This window comes from Vipera ursinii, assembly GCF_947247035.1.
Source record: "Vipera ursinii genome assembly, chromosome: 3".
Taxonomy (NCBI): Eukaryota; Metazoa; Chordata; class Lepidosauria; order Squamata; family Viperidae; genus Vipera; species Vipera ursinii.
The window spans coordinates 157,288,749-157,316,528 of NC_139516.1; the positions used below are offsets into that span (position 1 = coordinate 157,288,749).

The window sequence follows — 27,780 nt, forward strand, 5'->3', positions numbered from 1 at the left end:
TCTTATTTCTATTTTCAATTGAGACATTTATCTGTTATTTTAAAAGTTAATGCATTTCCCTTTTAGGTCTTCAACAGCCACAAGAAAGTCGAGAGGAAACGTATCACATAAAGTGCCTAGAAACGCTTGTACAGCTTCTCAGCAGTTAACAGACACCATGTTAACAAAGGACACATCAGTTGGACTGACTTCTCCAAAAAGCATGAGAACTAAAATGGCATATTAAACATTAAATCCCTTGCATTGGATTATCTACCCAGAAAAGGGAAATTTGCACAGTTTTTGACTTAATAGTGGAATAGGTCTATCTGAAGAACGTTCAGTAAAGGTTTCTGTGGAAATTCTGTTCTAGCATTATGATATTACAGATAGATGTAAGAATGTAATGAAGTAGCTAATTTTAATTATGTAAATTGTAATTATGTGAATATATATATATTTTGCAGTGTTTGAGCTTGTATTAATAAATATGTTTTAATAATGTGAATGTGGGAAGAAGTGTTGTCTCTTTAGGGCAATGACCCAGTTTTGAGATATAAGAATGGGTGCGGGAGATCTATGGAGACATCAGAAATAGTCAAATGTTTCTAGAGGAATTTGAGGATGAACAAATTATGGCAGGAAAAAAGTCTGAGATGTAAAATATATTAATGCATGTTTAGCCTGTTACATAGGTTGCTTTAAAAAAAAGTTAAAAAAACCAGCAAGATAGTTTGACCATGCTCAAGATGTCAAGTCAAGTAAGCTGATCCTTCATTTTTTACTGCTTGCTTCTCCTGGAAGATGGGAAGTTCTCTTCATCCAACCACGTTTTGTCTTCCAACGTCACACCATTGAATGCCTTGCATTACAACAATAATATTTTAAAATTATTATTTTTATCCTTATTTTCTAACACAATAAGCATCACTTCCAAAATCTGTATGTCTTTTAACTTCATTAAGATAGAATTTAGATCATTTTCAAATACTTCATTTGTTTTACCATTTTTTTCAAAGAATAACAGATACAAAAGTACTTCACTGAAAAGAAAGGCTAAAAGAAAAACCATTTTCTAAACCAAATGCTTAATTTCTTGCTTGCTGCCTTGATTGATAGTGATTTGACTGCTACATCTAATAATTTCTACTTAATCATAGTCCCACAATCAAACACTGAAGTGAAAGTTCAAAATAAGGTATAGTTGTTGTAAGAAACAGTTTTGTAAGAAAATATAGGTAAGACCACAAATGTTGGTGATGTTTATTTGGGACTGTGTAGAAATTGGTGCCTGAGATGTAAATTTTTGCTACAATAGAGTACCAGAGAATTTATGTCATACTACTTATTTTAAATAAGAGTTTGTTTTCTTTATTTCTTAATACAATCAAATATCTTTTTACAGGAAGTTTAGAACATGTTTAGTACCTCCTACTAATTCACCAATTAATGTTTACCAGTCCCAGTTGATTATGTGAATAAATTCCTTTGGAAGATAATGCGTCCTTGATAACAGTTGTACATGTGGTATGAACCATCTTCTAAATTTCAGGTTACCCTTGTTGGATATTTTAATGGAATGAAAATCATTTTTAAAATATAAATGAGAGAAAACGACCTACCGGTAACAGCAACATGGCATTTTCTATAATAATTACTGCTGAAAAAAAATGGCAAGCGTAACCACTGTGTTTGAGAGATCTATAATTCTGTGGGCTGTGGAGGAAATTTCTTGCATAGCAAGTAACATCTGTGGGTTGTGTGCTGAAAACCATAGATTTAAAGATAATTTGTCAGTTGCAATTACAACAAAGCAAAGGGCAATATATCAGCTGCAAAACATTACCCAGAGGCATCAGACAACACGTCATAGGTCAGCCAAATTACTATATTTTCCCCCATACAGGAATTAAACAGATATACCAGCATTTAGGTCAGAAATGCATTGGTAGCAGAGCAGTGGCAAGACCACCACCACCCCACCTGTGGGAGGTGGAGTTGAAAAAGTTAGGATGGTAAGCAAAAAGGCTCACTTGGAGTATTTAGCACACATCGCTTGGATGCAAAAGGGACAGGCTTTGGGCATGCTTCATTCTCACCTTCTAATTGAGCCCCTAAATTCTGTTAAGTGAGGGATTTGTTTGTGAGTTTTGCCCCATTTTATAACCTTTCTTGCCATAGTTGTTAAGTGAATCACTGCAGTTGATAAGTTAGTTACCCAATTGTTAAGTGAATCTGGATTCCTCGTGGTCTTTGCTTGTCCGAAGGTCATAAAAGGTGATCAGAAGACCCTGGAACACAGCAGCAGTCGTCAATGTGAACCAGTTGCCAAGCATCTGAATTTTGATCACAGGATCATGGGGATGCTTCAACAGTCGTAACTGAAAAATGGTCATATGGTCCATGCCATTGTAACTTTGGATGGTTATTAAACGAACTGTTTTAAGTCGAGACTACCTGTCTACTATTGTGAATCATCTTGGATTCGCCTATTTGATGAAGGACTATACTCAAATTCAAAATAAACTTTTCAGATCAATTTAATGCCCAATTTATTTATTACAATTCAAAAATCCCCTTGTTAATGTTCAAATTAGAACCTTGGCCCAGTCTTTCCTTTTGAAATCCCATTTTGATACTTAGCTATTTGGATTATGTTAACAGAGATTAACTGAAGTCTGACACACATAATAATGAGACTACATGAACTCAACAGCACTCTGCAAGGAACGGGGTCAAAAATTTAACATTTCTCTTTCAATATTAATTATATTTAAAGTTTACATGTATGTTTTCTTTAATTAGTATGGGTTTTTAACTCAATTATGACAGCATAAATTTATTAGAGTCTCTTATATGGATGCTTATGTCTTATAAATAATGATTTGCCACTTTGAATTGTAAAGCAATGGATTTTATCAGAAACTTTGTCCAGCAATGCTGAAGCAGATCTTATATCATATGCATCAAGATATCATCTAGATTATCCCACTATTTGGAAATAATTTGTCTTTGAAAAATAGAAATCTGGTTAGTTTTTTTACTTTGCAATTTTTGTTCTGATCCTCAAATACAGGTAGTAAATCTAAGTATGGAGAAAACTTTTGTTTACCAATGGTGTATTTAGCATATTTGACATGTGGATGGCTCTACTTACTGCTTTGCGCACAAGGCACAGAAATATCACTGGTTCCATCTCCATCACTATACCGCCAATTGCCAAACAACTGATTTCTGGCAGCAATGACCCAAACCACAGCTACCACTCCCTCTTCAGATAACCTCCTGGTGGTCTTTGGCAGCACCCCCTTTTTGCTTGCCTCTGGAGCAATCTGATCTCACCACCTTTCTTTTGGTACATTACCGTTGTTCAGTTATCCATCACTAAGCTCACCAAAATCTCTTCTCTGAAGGTGTAACTTTTATATTGCATTCCCATCAAACGTGAAAAAAAACATTTTCTTTGGTTTAAACCTTGTCAACAGTTCAAGAATATTTACAAGTTACACTTTAAAAAAAATACCTCAAGATGGTTGTGGCAATGTAATCAAATCCCTACCTTCTCCCTACAGACAGAGCTTCAACCACATTGCTGCGGCTGCTGTTTCAATTTCTTTTCTTGCTACAGATACCACGAAAGCCTATTTACCAGTGCCTTACATGCTTCTTGTTTATTAGAACCTTTGGTGTAACTTCAAATATGTTTCCAAGAATCTCTTTAGAGATGTTCAAAAAAGTCACCACAATGGTGCAATCAAACCAAGCAGAACCTTGATTACAAAGATGTCTTCATCACCATTTTGATTTTTTTAACCATAGCCTGCTAATGCCTCCATATTTTTTTCAATATGGTCAAGATTATATTGCTTTCATTACATTTTTGTATGCTAATTGCTGCTTTTGCATATTCTGGGAAAGATAATTCGTGTATTGAAGTATCTTTAACTTTGTGAAGAAGAATCAAGCTCATATAGCAATGCCCTTGCAAATGAAGCCCTACTTGATGTTACCTGGTAAATATGAAGAGTCATGAAATCCCCATCATCCTAGCATGCCAAATGGAAAAAAAGTCATTTGGATGGAAAAACAATACACCAAAAAGGATGAGGCAATTATTGATAAAAACTTTGTTTGACAAAGCAAGCTAAATTAATGTTCACTGGGGAAAAATTGCAGCAAAACTGATGTATTGAGCTGTGTCTTTTGTAGGAACGAGTTGAATATTTTTCATTTAAGACAAAGTTGTGGTTTTCATCAAATAGCAATTTTATTGCTTGCTGTCCTGAAAGTCTGTAAAATATGAGGTCAGTCCCATAGGCTTTCCTCCTCCCCAGAATTTCTGCAGTTTCCAGTCAGGGGTCTTTGCCAGTTTCAATCAAGACTTTGCAGAAAGAAATTAAAATCCAGAATAGCTATCTGATTAAGAAGGATGAAATATCAATAATAAGGTTAGTCAGATGAAATCTGCAGTTCCAAATGCTGAAATGTTACAGTCATATCCTTGGGCTGCTCCTGCCTCCAGCTCATCCTGTCCTGAGTTTAAATCAAAATAGCTATCTACCTCTGATGGCAGTATAGTGCCAGGTGTAATTTATCTTGGCACACTGCTTTGCAGCCCTTAGATAATACATCTGATATGGGAAAGCACATTGTGCTGCTGTCCTGAGTAGATCCTTTCATGTGGCATTTTACTGAATAACTTTAAATTAAATATGATGGAATTTCTGTTCAATATATCATCCTTGGAACTTTACAATAGGAACAATGAAATGCTTATCTTGTTTCCCAGTATCTCCATTTCACAGCTAGGTGATACAGCCTGAGAAATTATGTTTCAACCAATGTCATTTCTTATAATACTGTTAGGATTGTCTTCTAACTTTATGGGCTATACTTGCTAGGTAATATAAAGCTTTTGTCTGTTGGATTAAAAGGGAAGTATTTGTTTGTTTATGTGATTGACATAGCCATCCATCACCCCAGCAACTGGGCAGCTTACAAGGATTAAAAACACAGAGAAAAACCAACAATGTATAACCCCAGCGTACAACGATAAAGAATAACCCTACTCATATTGACAGTATTGTATGAATCAAGAAAGTTCATATTGATTACAGGAGGGCTCATCTAGCCACTTGGCCCAATGAAAGAGTATCAAGGATCATCTAGATTTCCAGGGAAATGCTGTTTCACGTGCAGCTGCTATTGCTGAAAAGGCATAACCCTGGGGTTCAACAAAATGATCTTGTTTAATAGCAGAGAAGGGACGCGGTGGCTCAGTGGGTTAGGACGCTGAGCTTGTCGATCAGAAGGTTGGCAGTTTGGTGGGTCAAATCCCGAGTGCCGCGTAGCAGAATGAGCGCCTGTTACTCGTCCCAGCTTCTGCCAACCTAGCAGTTTGAAAGCATGTAAAAATGCAAGTAGAAAAATAGGGACCACTACGGTGGGAAGGTAACAGCATTCTGTGCGCCTTTGGCGTCTAGTCATGCCAGCCACATGACCACGGAGATGTCCTTGGACAAACGCTGGCTCTTCAAGCTTTGAAACGGAGATGAGCACCGGCCCCTAGAGTTGGAAACGACTAGCATGCATGTGTGGGGGAACCTTTACCTTTACCTTTTTAATAGCAGAGACCTGGTGAATGGCCTGTCTGCTTTATCTGGTTGCCTGAGCAAAAACTATTGGGGAATGCTGACCTAACCATGAACTTTCCTATCTTCAAGTTTGGGGATGTATTAGTAATTCTAAAAAGGAATGGGAGATATAAAACTCCATCCATAACTCTAGGGGCCCACCTATCCAGCTCTACTTCCTGCCACTTGTGGTGAGGAATTCTGGGACTTGAAGTCCAAAAGTCATAAAAGGGCTAAGTTTGAAGACCCCTGTCCTAGAGCCACACCCCACAACAGCCAATATTCTAACAATTTAACATTCATCTGATTCTACAATTCTAGATAGCCTCAATCTAGCCACTAGAATATGTCTCACATGCCGTGACCACCTTGCCTGCCTAACAAGACAATATGTTTAGGCTTCCTTGGTTCAGCCCAATTAACAGAAGCCAATTAAATTAGTTTACCTTTTACTTTGCTGAAATGGAAGCTAAGGGGACCCAAAGATGTTTTTTCAAAAAGCACTGGACTTTCTTTGTTTTTGCTTGAAGGCATTTTGCTTCTCTTGCAAGAAGCTTCTTCAGTTCACTTCATTCACAACTGAAAAAGCTCCTTGGATGAGAAGCAAAATGTCTTCAAGCAAAAATAAAGAAAGTCCAGTTGCCCTTTGAAAAAGCACCTTTGGGACAACCATGAGAATCTCCATGGACATGGAAGCTAAGGGGCGGCTTTAATTGTTCCCTGGCAAAGAAATTCATTTGCACAAAAAAAAGGAAGGAAGGAAGGAAGGAAGGAAGGAAGGAAGGAAGGAAGGAAGGAAGGAAGGAAGGAAGGAAGGAAGGAAGGAAATAATCAGTAAGCAAATTTACAGATAGCAACAAAGTGCTACTAATGAGACAGAGAAAACATTGTGAGAAAACAAGGAACCAATTCAGGAAGCTAATCAATCAATCAATCAATCAATCAATCCAATCAATTTCCTTAGCACAGAGCTAGAGCACAGAAGTAATATTGGAAGATCTAAAAGGTAAGAAAAGAGCCTGTGGTGTCCTAGATTGTCATGGAATTCATGACAACTTGTGTAAATAAGCTTCCTGTGTCTCTTTACAGACACTCCTACGCTACAAGAGCTCCCCAAAGTGATGCAGCCCTTTGTCTTGCTAGTTCAGATAAAAATACCATCCTCCCTGTCATGTGACCAGGAAACACAGAAAGCATAGATGAAGCTCTCTCAGTCCTTTTAGCTGTGCTGAAGATGAATTGCCTTGTGTTCTTGGCGATGGCTTTTCTACAGTCCTATCAAAGTAAGACTCATTTCTTAACCAATACATTTCTTTCTTGTTGGTTTTTTGCCTGCTTACTTGCCTTGGAAATCTACGAGGCCTCGAAGTAATTTATTCCAATAAAAGTAAGGCCACTGCAATTTGTTTCTGGTGTTGCAATCCTATGGATGTTTACTTATTAGTGAATCTGACTATATTCAAAATGAATTGGATAATGGAGAATTGTAGCCAATATTATAACCTCATCATATTGCTATTAGTAATATCTTTGGAGATGGGTTTGCTGAGCTTGCTGTGCAACTATAAAGAGTTTAGGTTGAGGAAAACACTTTGATCAGTGCAGCATGTGTTTAATGGATTTTTTTTTTAACAAAATAAACATGTTCTATTTTAGGCAATGTATCTTTAACAGCAGAAGGAAAACATGTGGACTCAGTTGTGAAACTCTCCAGGACCATGGCTCTTGAATGTGTCTACCCAAATAACGCATCTATTTCTCAGATAGAATGGCAGAAGGAAGAGAATCAAAGCAAAAGTAGCATTGCTGTCTTCAGGCTACCTTATGATCTACATATAGAAAGCAACTATAAGGCTAGAATCCTGGTCACTAATTTTACCTCAAACAATAAGACCTTGATTTTCAGCAAAGCCACTGAGGAAGATGCTGGTTTTTACCGATGTACCTTTCATGCTTTTCCAGATGGGGTCTGGGAAAAGACGATACATGTTGTTCAATCTGGTAAGGTAAATCTGTTTATTTCCATTTTATAAGCTGCTGATAAATTCAAATTCTGGATATTTTCTTTTGGAGTCAAAAGGAGATCAAATTTCAGTGAAGATGCCCTCAGGTGAACTTTTCCTACCTTCTCTATGAGGTTTCAGTGAGTTTGAAGCAGCTCATTCCTCACCCAAAGCCACTGATATTCAATATATTCTAAAGGAGAAGGAACAGAGATTTTTAAAGTTGGGATGCTACAAAGGAAAAAGAAGATCTTAGCTTTGTCGTCAAATGCTTAATTGGTTAACTCCTGAACTGACCAGGGATTAGATGAGATGATATTCAATGTTACTTTTAACTCATTAGTTCTATCAAACAATCAGTGTAATTTTTGGAACAGCATAGCAAAACGTCACCTGTCAGAACCCCTGTCCCTTTACAGGTAGGGTCATCATCTCTGACCTGGTTCACACATAGCGTAAAGAATAAATATGGGTTTTTTGGTTTGGTTTTTTAGGTCTTGGGAACTGCAAGGTTTGCAAACTAAATTTATTCATCAGATTTTAAATACAGCCATCTCCCCCACAGAGGAAGACTTCATGACTTTATGACTTCATTCAATGCGTGAATCCAGGCTACTGTGCTTTATCCTACAATGGTGGCATAGAACAAAACATAAAGCAGTGTCTTTCTTTTGCACATACTACATCCCCCAGTTTGGAGCCTCACAACATTTGCATGTAATGTAACAGGAAGAGATTATTTTACGAGAAAGAGAAATTTGAAAGAAATAGAGTACCTATTCCTTCTTCACCTGCCCATCAGTTTTATGGTCTAAAATGATTCCTTATTTCCTCACTGCATGGAATTCTGACTTCTTTTTGCTAGGAAAAACATCATTAAAAAAAGGGAGGGAGAAGAAATTTGTGAAAAGAAGGTTCAAATGGAAAAATACTGTAGATTCAAGAGACTTCACCTTCCTGTTACCTGATGTTGAAAGGATTTTTCTTAGCAGAGCACAAATATTCTTATGCATTTGTACATAGCAGGAGATGTTGAAACACAGTGGAAATAAAATGAAGAAAATAAGGGTTCTTTCTTCCTTTCTTCTATAAATGTGCCTCTGCTTAAAGTTACCCATTTGCTTATAAAATAATTTTAAAATTGTGCATTAAGCCTTCATGGCACTTGCAATATTTTCTATCGCCTTCAATCAAACACGTCATCTTAAAAAGTATATTAATTTTCCTCTTTAGCAACGAACAATTTTGCACTTAAAAACCATTGCTGGTGGGTTTAGACAATGAGTCAAAGGCTCTTGAGATGTACTTTTCACAGGTACTGTCGATATTTTATCTAAAGGGGGAAAAATGGTACCAAAGGAATTACTGCTTTTCTTTGTAGATCATTGCATTCACTACAATTTATTCCATCAGTTATTAGGAACCTTTACTTTTGGAAGCTGCCATTGTACGCACATGAAAGAAGCAGATTGTATTCCTGGCACCCTTTCATTCACAAACTTTGTCCCAGCTGAAATTTTAATTTGCCTCTTGCTTGGGACTTTGACTATTGTAACTTCTAGTTCAATATTTCTCAACCTTGATGACTTTAAGAAGAGTGAATCTCAACTCCCAGAATTCCCTGGCCTGCATGGCTGGCTGTTCCTTCCCCTGTCAGAATACTCTCCTGGAGCGGACTTTAATTCTCAATATCCCCAAACAGCCATTTAGTTCTGGGATGACAGAGAATACTCAGGCTAGGGATGGCTGTTTTAGAGTCCCCAGTTTAAATTCTGAATAAATCATAATAACAATAGAATAGGAAGGTTCAGGCTTAGAAAGTCCTCCATGCCAGCCAGAAGGATAAAATATAATTAGAAGTACAATTTCTGAAATTCATGAGGAACTAGACATTTGCCTTTTATAGCTGATATCAAGGCTGAACCTAAATATTTGAAAATTTGGCTGAGCCAAAAATGAAGAGATTTAATTTGAATTCTTTCATTTTTAAAAATCTGTGGCCAGTAACTTTTTTCTGATGAATATACAAAATTTAGATAAATACTCTTAAGTGAATGTTTGTATTCATATTTGTGTGCAATATAAGGACTTGTTTTTAAGAGATTGGTATTCACCAGATAATTGTAAATCAATAACTGGGACTAGAGTTTTGACACAGTTTTTAGCTCCTGTCTATGGCTGTCATTCATTGTAACACAAGTGTAGTTCAGGATTATCTGGAGTAGCACAACATCAGAAACATGAGGTTTCTTTTCCTCCATTTTTAAGGGTTTTTTTTGTTGAAAAGGAGAAAGTATAGCTTTCAGAAGATTCCAATCTTCAGTGGAATAATTAGCAACACATTTTTCTTCCTTTGTTCTGTTCTTACCACAGAGCAATGTTTCCCTAAGGCCCTACCAAGAATCATAAGCCCATGAAATTTATTGACAAAAAATATAAACTCTGAATTGTGCTACTGAGTACAGTCAATGGCTAATCTGGCTAAGGATTATAGAAACTGATGAAACTATTTTGCTAATTTAGTTTGCCAATAAAAAAAATCAAGGATAATTAGGAAATATGAAAATAGTTCTTAAAAGGGCTACTATCTACTGAAAATTAAAGAGCAATATAGCCACAGTTTTTCATGCATGGTCATTTGCTACGTGATAGTAGAAAGTAATTTAAAATAACTATGGCTTACGTGTCATGTGTCAACTCCTCAGGTCACTGTAACTATTACAAAAGGCAGTTTAAATGATAGAAATATGAGATTATTGTATGGCAGAAAGAAAACCGAAAAGCAAATCTGCAGCTGAAGAAGCCATAAATTTGAAAGTAGACAATTCAGTGAAAGGTGATATGCATGCTTTCACACCAGTGAAAAGGTTTGACACGATTTTTCTTTCCTATTGTAAATATCTTCTGATGAAGAACAAAAGAGTAGATGAATATAGTAAAAGTATGTGATTAGAGTTGTATTTCTTGCGCACAGTAAATATAAAAAAAATGCAAGAAAGGGTAGGGAAAAGAAAGCTGAAAGCTGTATTAGATCCACCAACCTTCTCTTTCTTAGCAGCACCCCAATTTTCTTTGGCTCAAATCATCCTTTGAGATGGTTTTCTTCACTTCTGTTTTGCTAAAAGTGGAAATGTCTGTTTGACGTGATTTACAGCCACACTAGGTAAATGTGTTTTAAGAACTGTTCAAGGTAAAGGACAAAACAGTCAGGAGGGCAATGCTTTAATGTTGCAGTTGCAGTTGTCATCTTGACATTTTTGAATCCCCTATGGACACCCCTGAGTGATCAAACACAACTTCTTTTCCCGGAATAACTCTCCCCATTTTAGAAAATAAAACAGAATGTTTAATTTTCCCCTCTGTTTTTATTCAATATATGTTATACCCAACAGCCAACAGTAAACAGCCCAACCAAAGAACCATTAAGACCACTCCCACCAACACTGACAGGGCAAGCCCCCAGAATATAAACTGAGAGCAAACCCACTTCTTACTAGCACTGGTGATGTTGCCTATCTTGGGGAATGAAACATCTGCAGGGAAACAACCAAGCTCAGAGAGCACCAAGGACCCCTCATTTCAACCCTGAGCTACAAATACTCTCCTTTATAAATTATAAGGTAAAGGTTCCCCAGCACATGCGTGCTAGTCGTTTCCGACTCTAGGGGCCGGTGCTCATCTCCGTTTCAAAGCCGAAGAGCCAGCGCTTGTCCGAGGACGTCTCTGTGGTCATGTGGCCGGCATGACTGGACGCCAAAGGCGCACGGAACGCTGTTACCTTCCGACCGTAGTGGTCCCTATTTTTCTACTTGCATTTTTACATGCTTTCGAACTGCTAGGTTGGCAGAAGCTGGGACGAGTAACAGGCGCTCACTCTGTTACGTGGCACTCGGGATTCGACCTGCCAAACTGCTGACCTTCTGATCGACAAGCTCAGCGTCCTAACCCACTGAGCCACCGCATCCCTTATAAATTATAAATTATACCCATCAATTAATAGGAACCTGGTGTAATTATAATTAAAAATAATCATTAGCATGTCACATAAAAGAAAAAAATAAAGACAAGAGCAGGTATAATAAATTGTAAGAGTCAAATTACAGTGGCAATACATCAATTAGTTTCTAAAGCCCAAAGCAGGAAACAATATATTTTACTTAATATCTGAAACATAGTAAGAAGCAACTGCTTTTTCTGCAAGATTATGCCACAAATCTCCAAACTGTTCACTAAGATTAGTTGTTGCTTCTAGATAGCCATTTAGGGAGCTCTGTGTTTTTCTCTCCTTTGTAATTTTGGGGTGAGAGAGACTGAAAGAAATGTCTCAGCAAATAAAGATATCTATACTTCCAATTATTTTAATTGAAGTATAAGGTAAAAGATTTTTTTCTGTGATATTTCCTGGCATTACTCAAGAAATCTAATTGGTTCTCACCTTTGTGATCAACAGATGTTATAAATATGTAGAATATTGTAAATGGTGATTTTAAACGTTACTTGTATTTATTTTACTGCTTTATATTGCTGTTTTTTTAAATTAACTTGTCAGATGTTTTGAGTGCTTCTAAAGCAAACAAGGCATGTAACATTTTTGAACATAAATACATTATGCATATTTGAACATAAATACATTATGCATGACATTATCCCTATGTCTCTTACTTTTATCATTTTTTTTCCAAAACAGGAACTTTTGAATTTCCAAACTTGTCAATTCATCATTTAATTACTAAACCAGGAGAAAACGTCACTTTTGAATATCGGTCTAACTCTGATGTAGCAGCGAATCGAGTGACATGGGAAAGAGTGCAATCTGACTGTATAGATTTTATAATCCAGTGTGAGGATTCTGAAATGCCAGTCTATGGTTCAGATTATCAAAACCGCGTAGACTGTATCTCTGCAAGTTCGATTGTACTTTGGCATGTCACAGCTTCTGACTTTGGAATGTATCGCTTTTCTTACAACAAGGTGAACGGAGAAAATGGAATTGGCTGGATAAAACTGATGATTAATAGCCATGGTAAGTTGAAGGTAGGCATATAATGATGATTATATTATCATTATGATAATGATAATGATGAGTTACATAGCCAGCCAGATGTTTAGAATGGATTTGCCATTTTTGTCCATTTACCGAGTCCTTCCCAAGGTCCTGAGACAGGAGATGTTGTCATTTAATAATTTTAAAGGTATTGTTGCAGGATGTAAACTGTTCCAAGTAAAGCTGCACTTCACAACTGACTGATTGTGATTTTGTCAATTCTGATGGTGTTCAAGTGGATGTTTTAGAACTGCACCCAAGGCACCTGTTACTATTGGTCCTGTCCTTGGTTTCTTTTGCTACAACCATTCTATTTGCAATTCTTCTTTATATTTTGTGATTCCCCCCCCCAGTTCTTTCTCTTCTATGCCACTGTCTCCAGACATAGCAATGTTTTTGTATTTCTTACCAACAACTGTTAAGCCTGGGGTGTTGTGTGGCATGTGATTGTCTGTTTGAATTCTAAAGTCCCAGAGCACTTTAGCTGCTTTGTTTTCTATTACTTTTTATTTTGTGGTCCTACCAGTTCTTGCTTGTAGGCAAGTGGTATTTCTTGCAGATCTTCCAATGCACCACTGTTTCTACTTTGTCATGCCATTGTTTATAGTCACTCTGTGTGATTTTCTTGCAGCAGCTAACTAGGATGTTCACTTTTTCTTCAGCTTCTTTGCAGAGGTGGCATTTGCTATCTAAAGCTGTCTTTCCAGTTCTGGCATTGTATATGTTTGTTCTTACGGCTTGGTCTTGTGCAACCAGAATTAGTCTCTTTGTTGTTTTTTTTCAATTTCCCTGCTTTTAAACATTGCCAGGTCTCATTATCTGCTTTGCCTGCTGTATTTTTTATGCATTGGCCATGTAAGACTTTGCTTTGCTAAGTCTCCTTTCTATTCTTCATTTGGTCTTTCTTGTAAACCAGTTTGGTCTTTTTGGTATTTCATAAGCCTTCATGGGGTACTAGTTTCAGGGCATCTTCAGGTCCTTCAGATATCCTTCCAATGTGTTTTTTTTTTCTTTTTTAACTATCTAGCAACATTCCACACCCACCAATTTTCCTTGGTTGGTATAATCTAGCATGATTCATTATCATTATTTTTCTGTTCACTATTCCAGCAGTATATACAAGGACTGGAGTAGCCCAGGTGTTAATTGCCTTGTTTTTCCTCCACTGAGTTTTTACTTTAAGATCTTCACTTTTCTGTTCTATTTATTACTAATCTTCTTGACTTCACTATGCTGGATGTTGTCATTATTTATTTTGGTTCGTCACGTAGTCAACCAGATGTAAAGACTGGATTTGACATTTTAGTCCACCTATCAAGTCCTTCACAAGGATCTGGGAGAGACAGATGTTATTGTTTAATAATTTTAAAAGTATTGTTCCAGGATGTAAACTGTTCCAAGTAAAGCTGCCTTTTGCAATTGACTGATGATGAATTTGTCAATGCTGATAGCGTTCAAGTGTTGCTCAAGTTATTTTGGGATTGCACCCAAGGTGTCTATCACTATTGGTACTACCGTTGCTTGCCTTTGCCACTGTTTTTCTATTTCTATTTGTAGGTCTTTGTATTTTGTTATCTTCTCCAGTTCCTTCTCTACAATTCGGCTGTCTTGGGTACTGCCATGTACACTATCCAAACTTTTTTCTTTTTCTTATCAACAATTGTTAAGTCTGAGATGTTGTCCCAGAGCACTTTAATGTCTTCATTTTCTATTACTTTTTTTTATTGAAAAGTTTTAAGATACAATTTTCCTTTAAAAAACCCCCCTTCCCCCTCCCTCCTCCCCCCTCCCTCCCCCCCTCCCCCCCTCCCTCCTCCCCCCCTCCCTCCCCCCCTCCCCCCCTCCCCCCCGACTTCCCAGAGCTAAATACAAGGTATATATATAAAAAAGCAAACATAAACAACCATATACTAACAACTATAAATTCTAAAATCCATCACTCTCTAGCTTATATAGGATAAAACAAACCTTAGCAATATTAAATATATATAAAAAACTAAAATAAAAAAAGAAACACTCTCTAGCTTATATAGGATAAAACAAACCTTAATAGTATTAAATATATATTAAAAACAAAAAAAGAAAAAAAAACCCAAGATAGAAAGAGAAAAAGAAAAAGAAAAAAAAGGAAAAAAGAGTTATTCAAATACTACATAATACTTCCCAACCCTATACTTATCCTAAATAGATTCCATCCATTTTGTCCATTCCATGATATAACGTTCTTACAGATAATCTTTCAAATTAACCAAAATCTTCACCACCTCAACCAAATCAGAAAACTTTAAAGTCAACTCTTCTATAATCGGCCGTTCCTCTTCCAGTGCCACATCTATAATTACTCCAAACAAAAAAAAAAAATTGCGAACAAAACTTTAACCTCCATTTGAGAATCTTCTGTATATTCCACCAAACTTTAATCCAAAAAACCTCACCCTTTCCACAAAACCACCACATATAAAAATATATTGCGTCTACACCCAAACCTTTTCCCACCTCCCATACTTGACTATAAATACGTCATAGAAATTCCATAGACTTCTGCAAATTCTGCTATTTTCTCTTCTTAGATCGTTTTGCAGCAGCACGCGTCACCCTCTGTTCTATAGGATCATCCAACGAGGTTATATCTTGATCTCCTCCAACACCGTTGTCTTCTATCTGACCATCTTCAGCCTCTTGATGCACTCCTTCTCCAGATCCCTTTTCAGCTTCCAGAAGTGTTAATGGCGTTGCATTTAAAACATTATTGTAGAAATCACACGCTTGCATCACAGTAACCAGACGGTACCTTTTACCTTCGTGCGTCACCATCAACCCAACTGGGATCTCCCATCTGAACCTTATATCTCGTTGCTTGAGCTCTTGCACAAGAAATGTAAAATCCTTCCTTCTCCTTAAAATCTTTGGAGGAATTTCTTTTAAGACCAAAACTTCTTGATTAGCAATCACAACTTTAGTATCATAAGCAGCTCGTATAACTTCATCTCTAGTTTCCCTTTTTGCAAAATATACCACCACATCTCTAGGCAACTTTCTCTGTCCAGCAATCCATGAATTCACACGAAACACTTTATCCATGCCTCCTTTTATTTCAGATGCTGGCTGTTTCAATACTACTTCGAAAGCCTCAGAAACCAGCTGCTTTAGATCTTCCTTAATATTCTCCTTTAAGCCTCTAATTCTAATGGCAAATTCTAATGGCAAATTTTCTATTACTTTTTGTATTTTATTGGACCACCAAGTTCTTCCTTGCAGGAAAATGGTATTTCTGGCAGATCTTCCAATGCATTAATAATTTATTCTTATTATGTACACAAAAATGTGAAGTCACAGCTACTGGGTCTTTAGCTGGAGTTGGCCTTCATACACATTGAGTTCTTTCCAAGAACCTAGGATTCCTATTTATAATTATTAAAATATATGTGCCCACTCCCAATGACTATAAAAGGCTACCTCTATAAAAAATATGTTAGCGAAAACCTTTGCAATGCTCTTAAATAAATATATGTTAAATTGTTCTGTGACTGGTAAACATCTGAAAAATGAAGAGCATGAAAAAAGTTAAGTACATTATCTTTGACTGAATGGTTTAAAAGTAGGCAGGAAAGGAAATGTTGCAAAAGTGTTAAGGAGGAAATGTTGCAAAGGTGAGAGGTGTCAAACTAAATAAAAACATATTACTGCATCCTACTGCAAAAACCTTTTCCATCAGTTTAAGCAACGAAGACTAAAGAACCAGATCTGTGTCCTGGAATAACGGAAACCCACAAGTCACACTGATGGAAACTCCTTTAAAAAGCAGAACACAAAATCCCCTTTTTGCATTTGAAGAGCACTGGCTTTTGAATGCTAGACATCAAATTAAGAAAAGGCCAAAATAGTTATATCCACGTTTAATTTTTTTTTTCCATAGAAATAGCTTTCTCATGGCTCCCCTGGGACAGGTAACAATTTGCTTAATGCAAAAAAAAAAAGAATTTACAAAAATACCTTATATCACAGCCTATTCAAAGAGTATTGTTTTGATGTCACTTGGACACATTTTCCAAAATATTCAGGCAGAGGTTTTTCATTGCTGTGATCCTTTCCAATTACCAGCAGATGCCACAAACTGAACACAGTGCAAAGCAAGCGTTCAGTATGAGTTCTGACTCATACCCAAGAATATATTCTACTATGAGAAAAATGTATCTTCTCTTCTTTCTGCTTACAACCTTAAGCTCTTCTCTTACAAAATGTCTTTGCAAGAATATCTCCCTATTTTTGCTGCCCTTCTATTGATTTCCATGCAGAGCTGTTCCCATTGCAGCTGAATGGGCAACTTCAAACCTGAGGTCCAGGTATATTGCTCAGAGACCTTAAGTCATAACAGGACTGGTCCTTCTCCACTCTTCTCCTCTCTTTCCTGCTTTCTTTCACTTGCCTTTTGTATTAATCCTCATCTTTGCTTCCACATGTTTCCCAGCAATTTTGGAAAAAGAGGGAAGTAGCTAGCTAGCCAAAGTTGGTAAGAAAGTAATCAAGAGAAATAATGCATTTCCCAGGATAGAAGGACTGAGAAAAGGTACAGAACACTTTGCGCAGAAAACCAAGTGAATATGAACGTAACAATTCAAATATTAGTAGCAATAGCAGACAATAAAGTTGTAAGTCCCTCATAAGTATTTTTTTGCTTATTGAGCCACAAAATATATAATTTTGTTTGTTTTTAAAATCAGAATGCATCCCAATCAGAATGGAACGGCTTGTACAGAAAATCGAGGCAGATGTCTCGTTTCACAGGCTGCTCCATTGCAACCCTGATGTTTTTTTTTCCTTATCGTAAGCCACAGCCATTCTCAGATGTTGCTTTTCCCCCCCACTTTTCACATGCCTCATTTATCACTTTAATGGAATCAGTTTCATTGTTTGCCAGCAATGATCTTTTGGAGTTTCTTTGCTCTCTGCTTGGATTTTGGGACTTTTGTTGCTACTGTGCAAACTCGTGTTGTTGTTCCCAAGCAAATGACATAACTAAGGGACAGATTCCAGAAAAGAGTTGGTATACTTGAAGGTGGTGTCACTGGATGCATCCCTCTTTTGCGAGAAAAACTCAAAGGAGGAAGTCACACAGAGGTGGACCTGGTGCTTACGCACCCCACACCTTTGCTTTGTCTTCCACATGGCTCAGTGCTTCTTGCTGTCATGGACCTCTTCTTACACTTTGTGTGCTTAGCAAACATTGCAAACCGTTTAGTAGCCAAACACCTAACAAGTGGCTCTACCTGCTTGTTTGGATTGAGTGTGTTGGAACTGACAAGCTGTCAAGTGTTTCTGCTAGAGAACTGCAGTGGAGGGGCAGTGAAGGTTGAAATCACTCGCCTACATGTTTCTAGGACTAAACTTCAAGGCAGGCTTTAATAAGTATTTTCTCCCCTTGCATATGTCAGGGATGTCAGAACAGGTGATTTGTCTCTGCTTTCCCCATCTTGTTTCTAGGAGATAGGGCTGATACATTAAAACTGGTGGAAATGTATGCTTGACTTGAAATCCTGAGGAAAAAGAAAAAGAAATGACCCCTCTTGCTGTTTGCATATTAGTCACTACAAAGAAATAAAAAGCATCCAGGCATTATTTGTTCTTTTTTTAAAAAAAAAATTCAGAGTTAAATAAAATAAATAAGGACTATAAAATCAAGATCATTCTGAAATCAGATTACCTCATCACGACCCAAATAACAGAGATCTATGAATGGTCTTGATACCTAGCCCAAGTTGTGTTGAGTTTGCAACTTTCTTATTGGCTTTGGGTCAAAGCTGACCATTTCTTTTGCAGAGTTTGGTTGTGGGGGGGGGGGAAGGTTGAAACCATTTTTTGTACACCATGCCTTCATTCCATATCTTGGATGCCCCAGAACACTGATGAAGATACCTTGATAAATTTCTATTGACTGCTGAACTTAAGCGAACTCTAGGTAATGATTGCCGGGTTAAGGTTATGATGGACTCTGAAGAAGATACCATGCATAGGTTAGGCAGTGCCCAGCACTAACCTTGTGAGTTCAGGCTAGGTAGCCAGTCAGCCAATCTTCCTCCTCTATGCCAATTCTGAAGAAGTTCTTTGAAACTGGAGGTGTGACAGAAAAGATGTCACCCAGCTTAGCAAAGTGCTTTTAATTAATCAGCACCTGGACCAATCTTAAACTGTTCCCTATCTTGGGAGGTCATTTGAAAACCCTGGACCGTACACTTTTAGGCAGGGAGGTCCTGGAATAAGACAAGAGGGGGCTGGAATCTGAAGTCCCTAGCAGCAATTAAATTTGTCTAAGATTTCTTGCATTTTTGAAGGGAACACTTAGGGCCAGAACCCCTACTAAAATTCACATCCTACTATCTTCATTCTTCTGGAATGATTCTGTGGATCAGGACATCTCAACCTTGGTACATATAAGATCCACACATCTCAAACTTACTAGGTTTGAGAAACATTTTGCTAGATTCTTCTACCTAGATTAAGCGAAGGGCATAATTTAGCTCTGCAAAACGCAGATCATCGGTACTTTATTGTTTTTGAGACTCATTGCTGCAAATGAAGGGACGCGGTGGCTCAGTGGGTTAGGACGCTGAGCTTGTTGATCAGAAGGTTGGCAGTTTGGTGGGTCGAATCCCGAGTGCCGCGTAACAGAGTGAGCGCCTGTTACTCGTCCCAGCTTCTGCCAACCTAGCAGTTCAAAAGCTCGTAAAAATGCAAGTAGAAAAATAGGGACCACTACAGTGGGAAGGTAACAGCGTTCCGTGCACCTTTGGCATCCAGTCATGCCAGCCACATGACCACGGAGACGTCCTCGGACAAGCGCTGGCTCTTCGGCTTTGAAACGGAGATGAGCACCGGCCCCTAGAGTCGGAAATGACTAGCACGCATATGCAGGGGAACCTTTACCTTTACCTGCTGCAAATGAGTCTCAAAAACAGATTGGGAAATATAACCTACTATAGGACTTTATGTGAGGAAAAGGAGAGAAGCATCCGTTCCCATCTGATTAGTTACAACTGCATTAAATCACATTTTTGTATGCTGAGAAGTATTCCAACAGAGTGGGTTGGCTCTTTCAGCTTTTGAAGTTACACACCAGTGACATGCTTTATTCCCATGCATAGCTTTGAGAAATAGGCTGGAAACAGTCTTTCAGCTTTATGTCTCAGACAGTAGTATAGGAAGTTAATAATCAGCTTTACCTGGATTTTTAGAAGATGAATTTGATAAGGTTCTTCAAGACAATTGTTATCCACCTCAGCCTTTGAGATTTGAATTTATATGAAATATAACATAAAGTCTACCTTCCTGCAGGCTTTCTGTTTTTTATTTAAAGAAACTAATCCTTACAAAAGTGTCATAGATTCTCTAGGAGTTCTTATTAAGAGATAGTATCTAAAGCCTGTCTTAACATAGAAAACAGAATTTTTACTATTTGCTAATAATGCAAAAATGGAACATCCTTAATATCCGGTTCTCAGATGACTATCTTGAAGGGTTTCTTCTTTGTGAAAATCCTTGATACAGCATTGGAGGCAACGTTCCCCCTCCCCCTTAACGCCTCTTGAAATGAAACTTCACATGTTTTGAAAGCTATCTGTGATCGATAAACCTTCACTCAAGGTAACTCCATATTGTAAGGTGAGGAAGAGGAACTGATGACTGTACAGAATTGCACTTTCAAGCATTCCTTCCAATGGGCCATACTGACTAGCACTACTGGGAGCAGTCTCAAGCTACATCTAGAGAGCCACAGGCTTCCACAGCTCTACTGCTTTGTAATGGTCTATGACAGGGTTCTCAACTTGACAGCTTTAAGAAGTCTCAGCCAAGGCTCCTTAAAGTTGCCAAGATTGAGAAAAACTGGTCTACTCTGGTCTTCTTGTCTTTCTCATTTCTTCTTATATATTTGAGACTTCCTTATACAGAGCATAAGTTATTTGAAATGTCTTCCAATGATGTATTGTTCAGAAAATCAACTTTTCCTCTTATTGATTTTATTTATTATATTTCTTTTGTAGCACCTTTATTTACTAAGCTGCATATGATTTTTATTGGAAGTGCTGCCTTTTTAATCCTGGTTATTGTGATTATACTTATATACAGAAGGTAAGATATTATTTTGTACTATAGAGGAATGCACCCAGTATGCTATGCTGTCATGATTTCTAAAACTTTTTCTGTAGATTATTAAGTTAATGTCATGCAAATTGCCATACAAGGAGTGATAACTAAGTTGTCTTTTCTGGAAGTTGTTACAGTTGACATAGAAGCATTTAGGGGAACTATCTTGCTGATTTTTGCCAAGGAAAAAAGTTTTTTCATGCCTCAGTCTGTAGCAATTGGTTGAAACTGTTCAATTACAAGTTAGTTAATGGACCTTTGCAAACACATAAAAATGTGGCTTTTGTTCCAGGCTTATCTTTCAGACTCTCATTCTAAATATCACTAAGAGTCTAAAATTGTTCTTGTATATTTTTATTAGAATGTTTCAGTATAATAAAAGAATATAAAACAAACAAAAAGAGATAGAGAGTAAGATAAAGAGAAAAAGAATAATAAAACTATACTTTCCCTCTCTATCAAGTAATTGTCTTTTAAATATTTTCCTCATTCTCTTTATCTGTTCTTAATCCCCAAATCCATTCAGTCTTTTCTTATTTCAACAAAAAGTCCACATAAGATTTCCAGACTTTCAAAAAGAAAGAAAGAAAGAAAGAAAGAAAGAAAGAAAGAAAGAAAGAAAGAAAGAAAGAAAGAAAGAAAGAAAGAAAGAAAGAAAAGAAAAAAAAGAATAATCTTTGTTGGAAAGTCTGAAATTCTTGATGGGATGGATAGGGAAACTACTGTGCCAGAGATTTCAGTTCAGTTGATTGGTGTAATATTTTACTCACCTACACATCCTGATTTACTTGTGCCATTTAAAAAAAAATTAAGTTTAACAATGATAAAAAGAATAATTAACAACCACAAAATTATTTTTGTTCATTTAGTTGTTGTGTCGCAAAAAAGAGGAAAAGGATTAAGAAGATGAGAGACTACAAAACTTCTTGTAGACAGGTATGTGCAGATGGCAATTGTTTCGTTGGTGGACTTTTTAAAAAAATCAATAGTCTCCAAACCAAAGGATCCAAACCATATGGAAACAGTATTTTTTTTAATAACTGTACGAATTACAATATCAAACTCCTGACAGTAGCAATGACAAAGGGGACAGTCTTATTAATCAGGTTTAACACAAGGAAAAGGGGGTTAGATAAGTACAGGTAGTCCCTGAGGTACGAATCTAATGGAGCCTGCCCATTAAACTCGTAAGTCAAAATAATCAGACTCAATTTTACAAAATTTTAAAAACAAATTCATTAATTGAATCAAATGGGTCATTAAAGGAGCAAAGATCTGACTTACTATTTCCTCTGAAGGCTGCCTGAACTGACTTTTCCCGTTCCTGCTGCTGGCCTCCTATCAGCCATTTCTGGTTTCAGGAACTAAATTGCCATCCAAGCAGGCGGGTGGCTCTGTCTTTGCAATGTGTTTTTTTAAAAAAAACAAAACAAAACCCTGTTTGCTGTTAGGTAGATCAAGCTTCTTCAGAGGGGGTTGGGTTTACAGAACTCTCCAACTGTTTTTTTTTTAAATTTTAGCACTAGCTTAAGCATCTCCCGCTAAGCATTCAGTGGCAGTTAGGGGTAAGGTTTACAGAACAGTTGGCTTGCAACAGAAACTGAGATGGAAGGGACCTTGAGATCATCTAGTCTAACCCACTGCTCTCACAAGAGATATTTCTGATAAATGCCTATCCAGTCTCTTCTTAAAAGCTTTCAGTAATAGGGCACCCACAACTTCTAGAGGCAATTTAAATTTAAAACAAACTACAGTAATGAGGCGGTGGCTCAGTGGGTTAGGACGCTGAGCTTGTCAATCAGAAGGTCGGCAGTTTGGCGGGTCGAATCCCGAGTGCCACGTAACAGAGTGAGCGCCTGTTACTCGTCCCAGCTTCTGCCAACCTAGCAGTTCGAAAGCACCTAAAATGCAAGTAGAAAAATAGGGACCACATGACCACGGAGACGTCCTCGGACAAGTGCTGGCTCTTCGGCTTTGAAACGGAGATGAGCACCGGCCCCTAGAGTTGGAAACGACTAGCACACATGTGCGGGGGAACCTTTACTTTACAGTAATATATGCTAATCTCCAAAATAAAAGCAAGTAAACACAACATTATAGAATGCTTTGTGAGGAGGCTGACTAGTTTGATTCTGTGACTCCGGAGGAAGTGGACAGGATTATGGGGAGATTGAGCTCCACCACATGTTTATTGGACCCGTGCCCCTCCTGGCTGGTTTATGCGGCTCGGGAGGGGACACGAGGCTGGTTCCAGGCGGTTATATCTGCCTCTTTGAGTGAGGGTAGTTTCCCTGCCGTCTTGAAGGAGGCGGTGGTGAGACCTCTCCTCAAGAAGCCTGCCTTGGACCCAGCTGTGTTAAATAACTTTTGTCCGGTCTCCAACCTTCGCTTTCTTGTGAAGGTTCTTGAGAGTGTGGTGGCGCATTAGCTCCCTCTGGTCCTGGATGAAGCGGATTATCTAGACCCGTACCAATCGGGTTTCAGGCCCGGGTACAGCACGGAGACGGCATTGGTCGCTCTGGTGAATGATCTCTGGAGGGCCCGGGACAGGGGACATTCCTCTGTCCTAGTCCTATTAGACCTCTCAGTGGCATTCAATACCATTGACCATGGTATCCTGCTGCGGCGTCTCAGGGGATTGGGAGTGGGAGGCACAGTTTTTCAGTGGTTCTCCTCCTATCTCCTGGGACATTCGCAGTCGGTGTTGGCAGGGGGGCAGAGGTCGACCTTGAGGCCTCTCGCTTGTGGAGTTCGTCAGGGGTCGGTCCTCTTGCCTCTCCTGTTCAACATCTACATGAAACCGCTGGGTGAGATCATTCGTGGTTTTGGAGTTGGGTACTCAACTTTTTATTTTGACCCCAAACCACCCCAGTGATGCCCTCGACGTGATGTCCCGTTGCCTGGAAGCAGTTCGGATCTGGATGGGGAGGAACAGACTTCAACTCAACCCCGACAAGACTGAGTGGCTGTGCATACCGACATCCCGGGATATTCAGAATATCCCATCTCTTTCTATGGGGGGTGAGCTATTACCCCCCGTAGATAGGGCTCGCAACTTGGGAGTCCTCCTAGATTCACGGCTTACTTTGGAAGATCACATGGTGGCCATGACTAGGGGGGCCTTTGCCTAGGTTCGCCCGGTGCGCCAGTTTTGGCCCTATCTAGACCAGGATGCCCTGCGTACGGTCACTCATGCACTCGTGACCTCTCGTTTAGACTACTGCAATGCTCTCTACATGGGGCTGCCCTTGAAGACCACTCGGAGGCTCCAACTGGTACAGAATGCAGCCGCGAGAGTTGTGTTGGGAGTCTCCCGATACTCCCATGTTACACCTCTGCTCCGTGAGTTGCATTGGCTTCCATTTGTCTTCTGAGTGAGATTCAAGGTACTGGTAATGGTGTTCAAGGCCCTACATGGCATGGGTCCGGAGTACCTCAGGGATCACCTGCTGCCAACATCAACTTCCCTCCGCCCTGTGCGTTCCCACAGAGAGGGCCTCCTCAGGGTGCCACCGGTCAGAGAATGTCGTCTGGTGGCCCCCAGGGGGAGGTCCTTCTCTGTGGGTGTCCCGGATTTATGGAATCGGTTGCTGGTCGAGCTCCGGATGGTGCCCGACCTTCGCTCCTTCCGACGCGATCTGAAGACGCATTTATTCGAACAAGCCGGCCTGGCCTGATGGGGGATGGGTTTGGGATTTTATTGTTGTTTTAGTTTGGGCATTGTATTTAATTCTTTTTTAACTTTTGTATTTTTGTATTTTTATATATTTGCCCTGTTCACCGCCCTGAGTCCTTCGGGAGAAGGGCGGTATATAAATAAAATTATTATTATTATTATTATTATTATTATTATTATTATTATTATTATTATTATTATTATTATTATTATTATTATTATTTCTAGAATGGCATTATAAACTGAGAATCTATAAGCCACACAGAACTCATATATTCTATTAAGAATTTTCTTGCTTCTCCATAATAGTCATTAGCTGAGCGAATTCTGTTTTATTCCTAATAGGTACCTAATATTCATCTTTTCCTGGTTTGCCTGGTTGGTAGCTTCACAACTCTATCAGCCTGAAAGGCTGAGGATTTAGCTTTCTTTGTTCAGCTTTCTTTCTTCCTTTTCTATAGAGGAAAAATAGAAGAAATCAGCTGCAGCTGAATCTTTCTTCCATTCTTGGAGAAAAAAAAAGTATTAAGTTGGATGATTTCCATGCACTGGCACAGCAATAATATTGCAGGACTTAGACAGTAGAAGGGTGGTTTGATGAGATTAAGTATTGTTTAAAAGAATATTTCCAATAGCTAAAGGTATATTTGACAGCATTTTCATAGAAGATGTTGCATTTCAAAGGAATAGGAAGAGTCATGTGGTTTATTTAGACAGATAGACTGCACTGAACAACCCTCATTCAGCGATCGGTCCTTGCAGTTGCAGCCATTGTAACATTCCTGTAGTCCCATTTATCACTATTTGGGCACTTGGTAACTGACCCACATTTTTTACCATCACAGTGTCTCCCACTCACATGATCGTGATTTGTGAACTTCCCTGCTAGCTTCCTACAAATAAAGTGAATGGGGAAGCTGGAAGGAAGTCAAAATCATGATAACATGAAATCCTTGCTTAATGGCCTGCATTGATTTGCTTAATAACAGCAACCAGGAATTGGTGGTACTGCCATTGCTAACTAGCAGAGTAATGTGACATTATATTATACATTATACCCCTGGGTCTGGGGTATTTGAGGGAACACCTGCTGCCGGCATCAAACGCCCTTCGCCCAGTGCGCTCCCACAGGGAGGGTCTGCTCAGGGTGCCGCCGGTGAGAGATTGCCGGAGGGTGACACCCAGGGATAGGGCCTTCTCAGTGGGAGCGCCTGCCCTCTGGAACCAGCTGCCGGTGGAGCTGAGGACTGCTCCCGACCTCCGATCATTCCGCCGGGGCCTGAAGACCTGGCTCTTTGAGCTCTCGGGCCCAGGCTGAGGAGACATTCATTTTAATTGGGGTTTTTAATAGTACAGGGTTGATTTAATATTTTTTAAATTGGGTTTTAACTTTTGTATGGTTGATTTTTAACTCCCTGTAAACCGCCCTGAGTCCTCAGGGAAAGGGCGGTATATAAATGCAATAAAATAAAATAAATAAATAAATATTTTATGACGCCACTGAATTGCTTGGAAACTGAAATTTCAGTCCCGATTATCACTTTGCTAATAACATATTTGAATACAGGCTATGGATCAGCAGCATATTGGAACACAAACACCATTGCGTGATTGCCTGTCTAGGTAAATTGCATTTTTAAAATTCACCATAAATCGCATACAGAAAGCTCTGGAATGAGACTGCTGAAATGTCATGACATTTGTAGCCGTTTTAATTTCAAAATACATTTTTATTTAATTTGTAACATTGGTAGGTACAAGACTTGGTGCGCACTGGGAATATGTGCAAACTACTAGCAAGTAGTATTTTAAGCCTTTTTTTTAAAAAAAATCTACTCCTACAATAAGAATTAAGGTTAAATCAAAAGTTCCTATTTTCAACTTTTATTTTGATGTGATGCTCCTCTGTGACTCTTCTGAGATTGAACCCAGTGAGTTCTACAGTTTTTCCTTGTAAAGTGCAGCTATCCTCATAACGAAACACAACTGGCCAAAGAATACTCTTTATTTTAGTACATAGTGTAAATTGGGAGGTTGGATAATTCTTAAGAAATTCTTTGGCTGGGATCATGCATCAACTTATGTGACAACACAACTGATTTAGTTTTGGTTTAATATGTTGAGTTAACTCAGCTAATTATAGATTTTATAAATCTCAGTTAAACAAATTATGATTTAGCAGTAGATGTGAATCTAGTCTATGCCTCAAGTTCTTTTCTTTAATGCCTATCACAACTGCAATAATATAATATGCCTGTGTACTATTGTTTTGATCCTAACTCTTAAAAGTGCAGGCTGAAGAGGAAAGTTTGCCTCTGTCGTGAGCATTTCTGTTTGAAGGACAGTCTCTTTTTGCTATTTTTTTATTGCAATTTTTTCTTTCTTTTATAGCACCAGCATCAATCCAAAAACTGGTCTGGTCAGGGCTCAGCAAATACCAGGCAAAGTCCTACTGCAACAGAGGATCCAATATATGTCAACTGCAAACAGTTTATGCAAAAGTGAGCTTATTGCCTTAGATATCAATGAACTACCTCAACCCATCCCATTGATTTTTGGGATTAGAATCAGAATATAGCAAGATAACCAATGGTTTTGTTTTTACCTAGTAAATCATGAAAACAGGAAATTAAAAAAGTAGCATTTTTTTTCTCCTCAGATGCATTGATTTGTAATGGTATATATGACTTTTTCAAAAACATTGTTAGCTATATGACACGTAATGAAAACCCATTGTGGTAAACAGAACTGGCAGACTCAGGAGATAGGATATATTTTCACAGAAGATAAAATAATAGACCTGGAAGGAATCGCAGAGGTCTCCTAGTCCAACTTCTTGCTCAAGCAGGAAAATAGTGGCCTTCTTGACTCTAAATATGATGCTCTTCTTCCTTTCCTAATCCTAACTGGTAACACGTCACTTACACATCTCTGCCAATTGCAAAGCGCACTTCTCACGATCATTTTCTTTAAATCACCCGAGAAGGCAGCCCAGAATGAATACAGTTTTGTCATAGTTTATGCAGTATTCCTGATGTACATATTTGCAAAAGTTGACTAGAGTCAGCAGGCACCGAAACAAGGAATTTAGTTAAAAGAAATTCATGCAGTGATGATGCAGCTATTTGTGAATATCTTTGTTTTAACTTATGTATTAATAAATGATTCTATGTAAGATCAATTCATTATTATTTTAATGTGATGTAATTTTGTTTTCTCATTCATAGCATAACACTGAAGCAAAAAACTTACTTTTGTACAAAGTGAGCTTCAAATTGGGTTGCTGTTAAATATATTGTAACTTTG

The 27,780-nt window shown here is 38.2% G+C and overlaps 2 protein-coding genes across 2 annotated transcripts in view; both read left to right on the forward strand.

Annotated features, from left to right (window-relative positions):
* The window catches only part of RTTN (rotatin), a 97,514-nt gene extending 97,027 nt beyond the window's left edge, over window positions 1-487 (forward strand). The window contains exon 49 of the mRNA XM_083358722.1: window positions 67-487. Coding sequence (XP_083214848.1) covers window positions 67-149 — 83 coding nt within the window. The 3' untranslated portion in view covers window positions 150-487. The remainder of the gene's footprint in view (window positions 1-66) is intronic.
* A 6,359-nt stretch (window positions 488-6,846) lies between these two features.
* Window positions 6,847-27,649, forward strand: CD226 (CD226 molecule; the record flags this gene model as incomplete). The annotated part of the gene is made up of 6 exons (XM_083357637.1): window positions 6,847-6,895; window positions 7,269-7,613; window positions 12,303-12,638; window positions 20,696-20,783; window positions 21,668-21,734; window positions 26,866-27,649. The coding sequence occupies 6 exons, from the start codon at window positions 6,847-6,849 to the stop codon at window positions 26,977-26,979; spliced, it is 999 nt and encodes a 332-aa protein (XP_083213763.1). The 3' UTR covers window positions 26,980-27,649.
* Window positions 27,650-27,780: the final 131 nt, after the last annotated feature.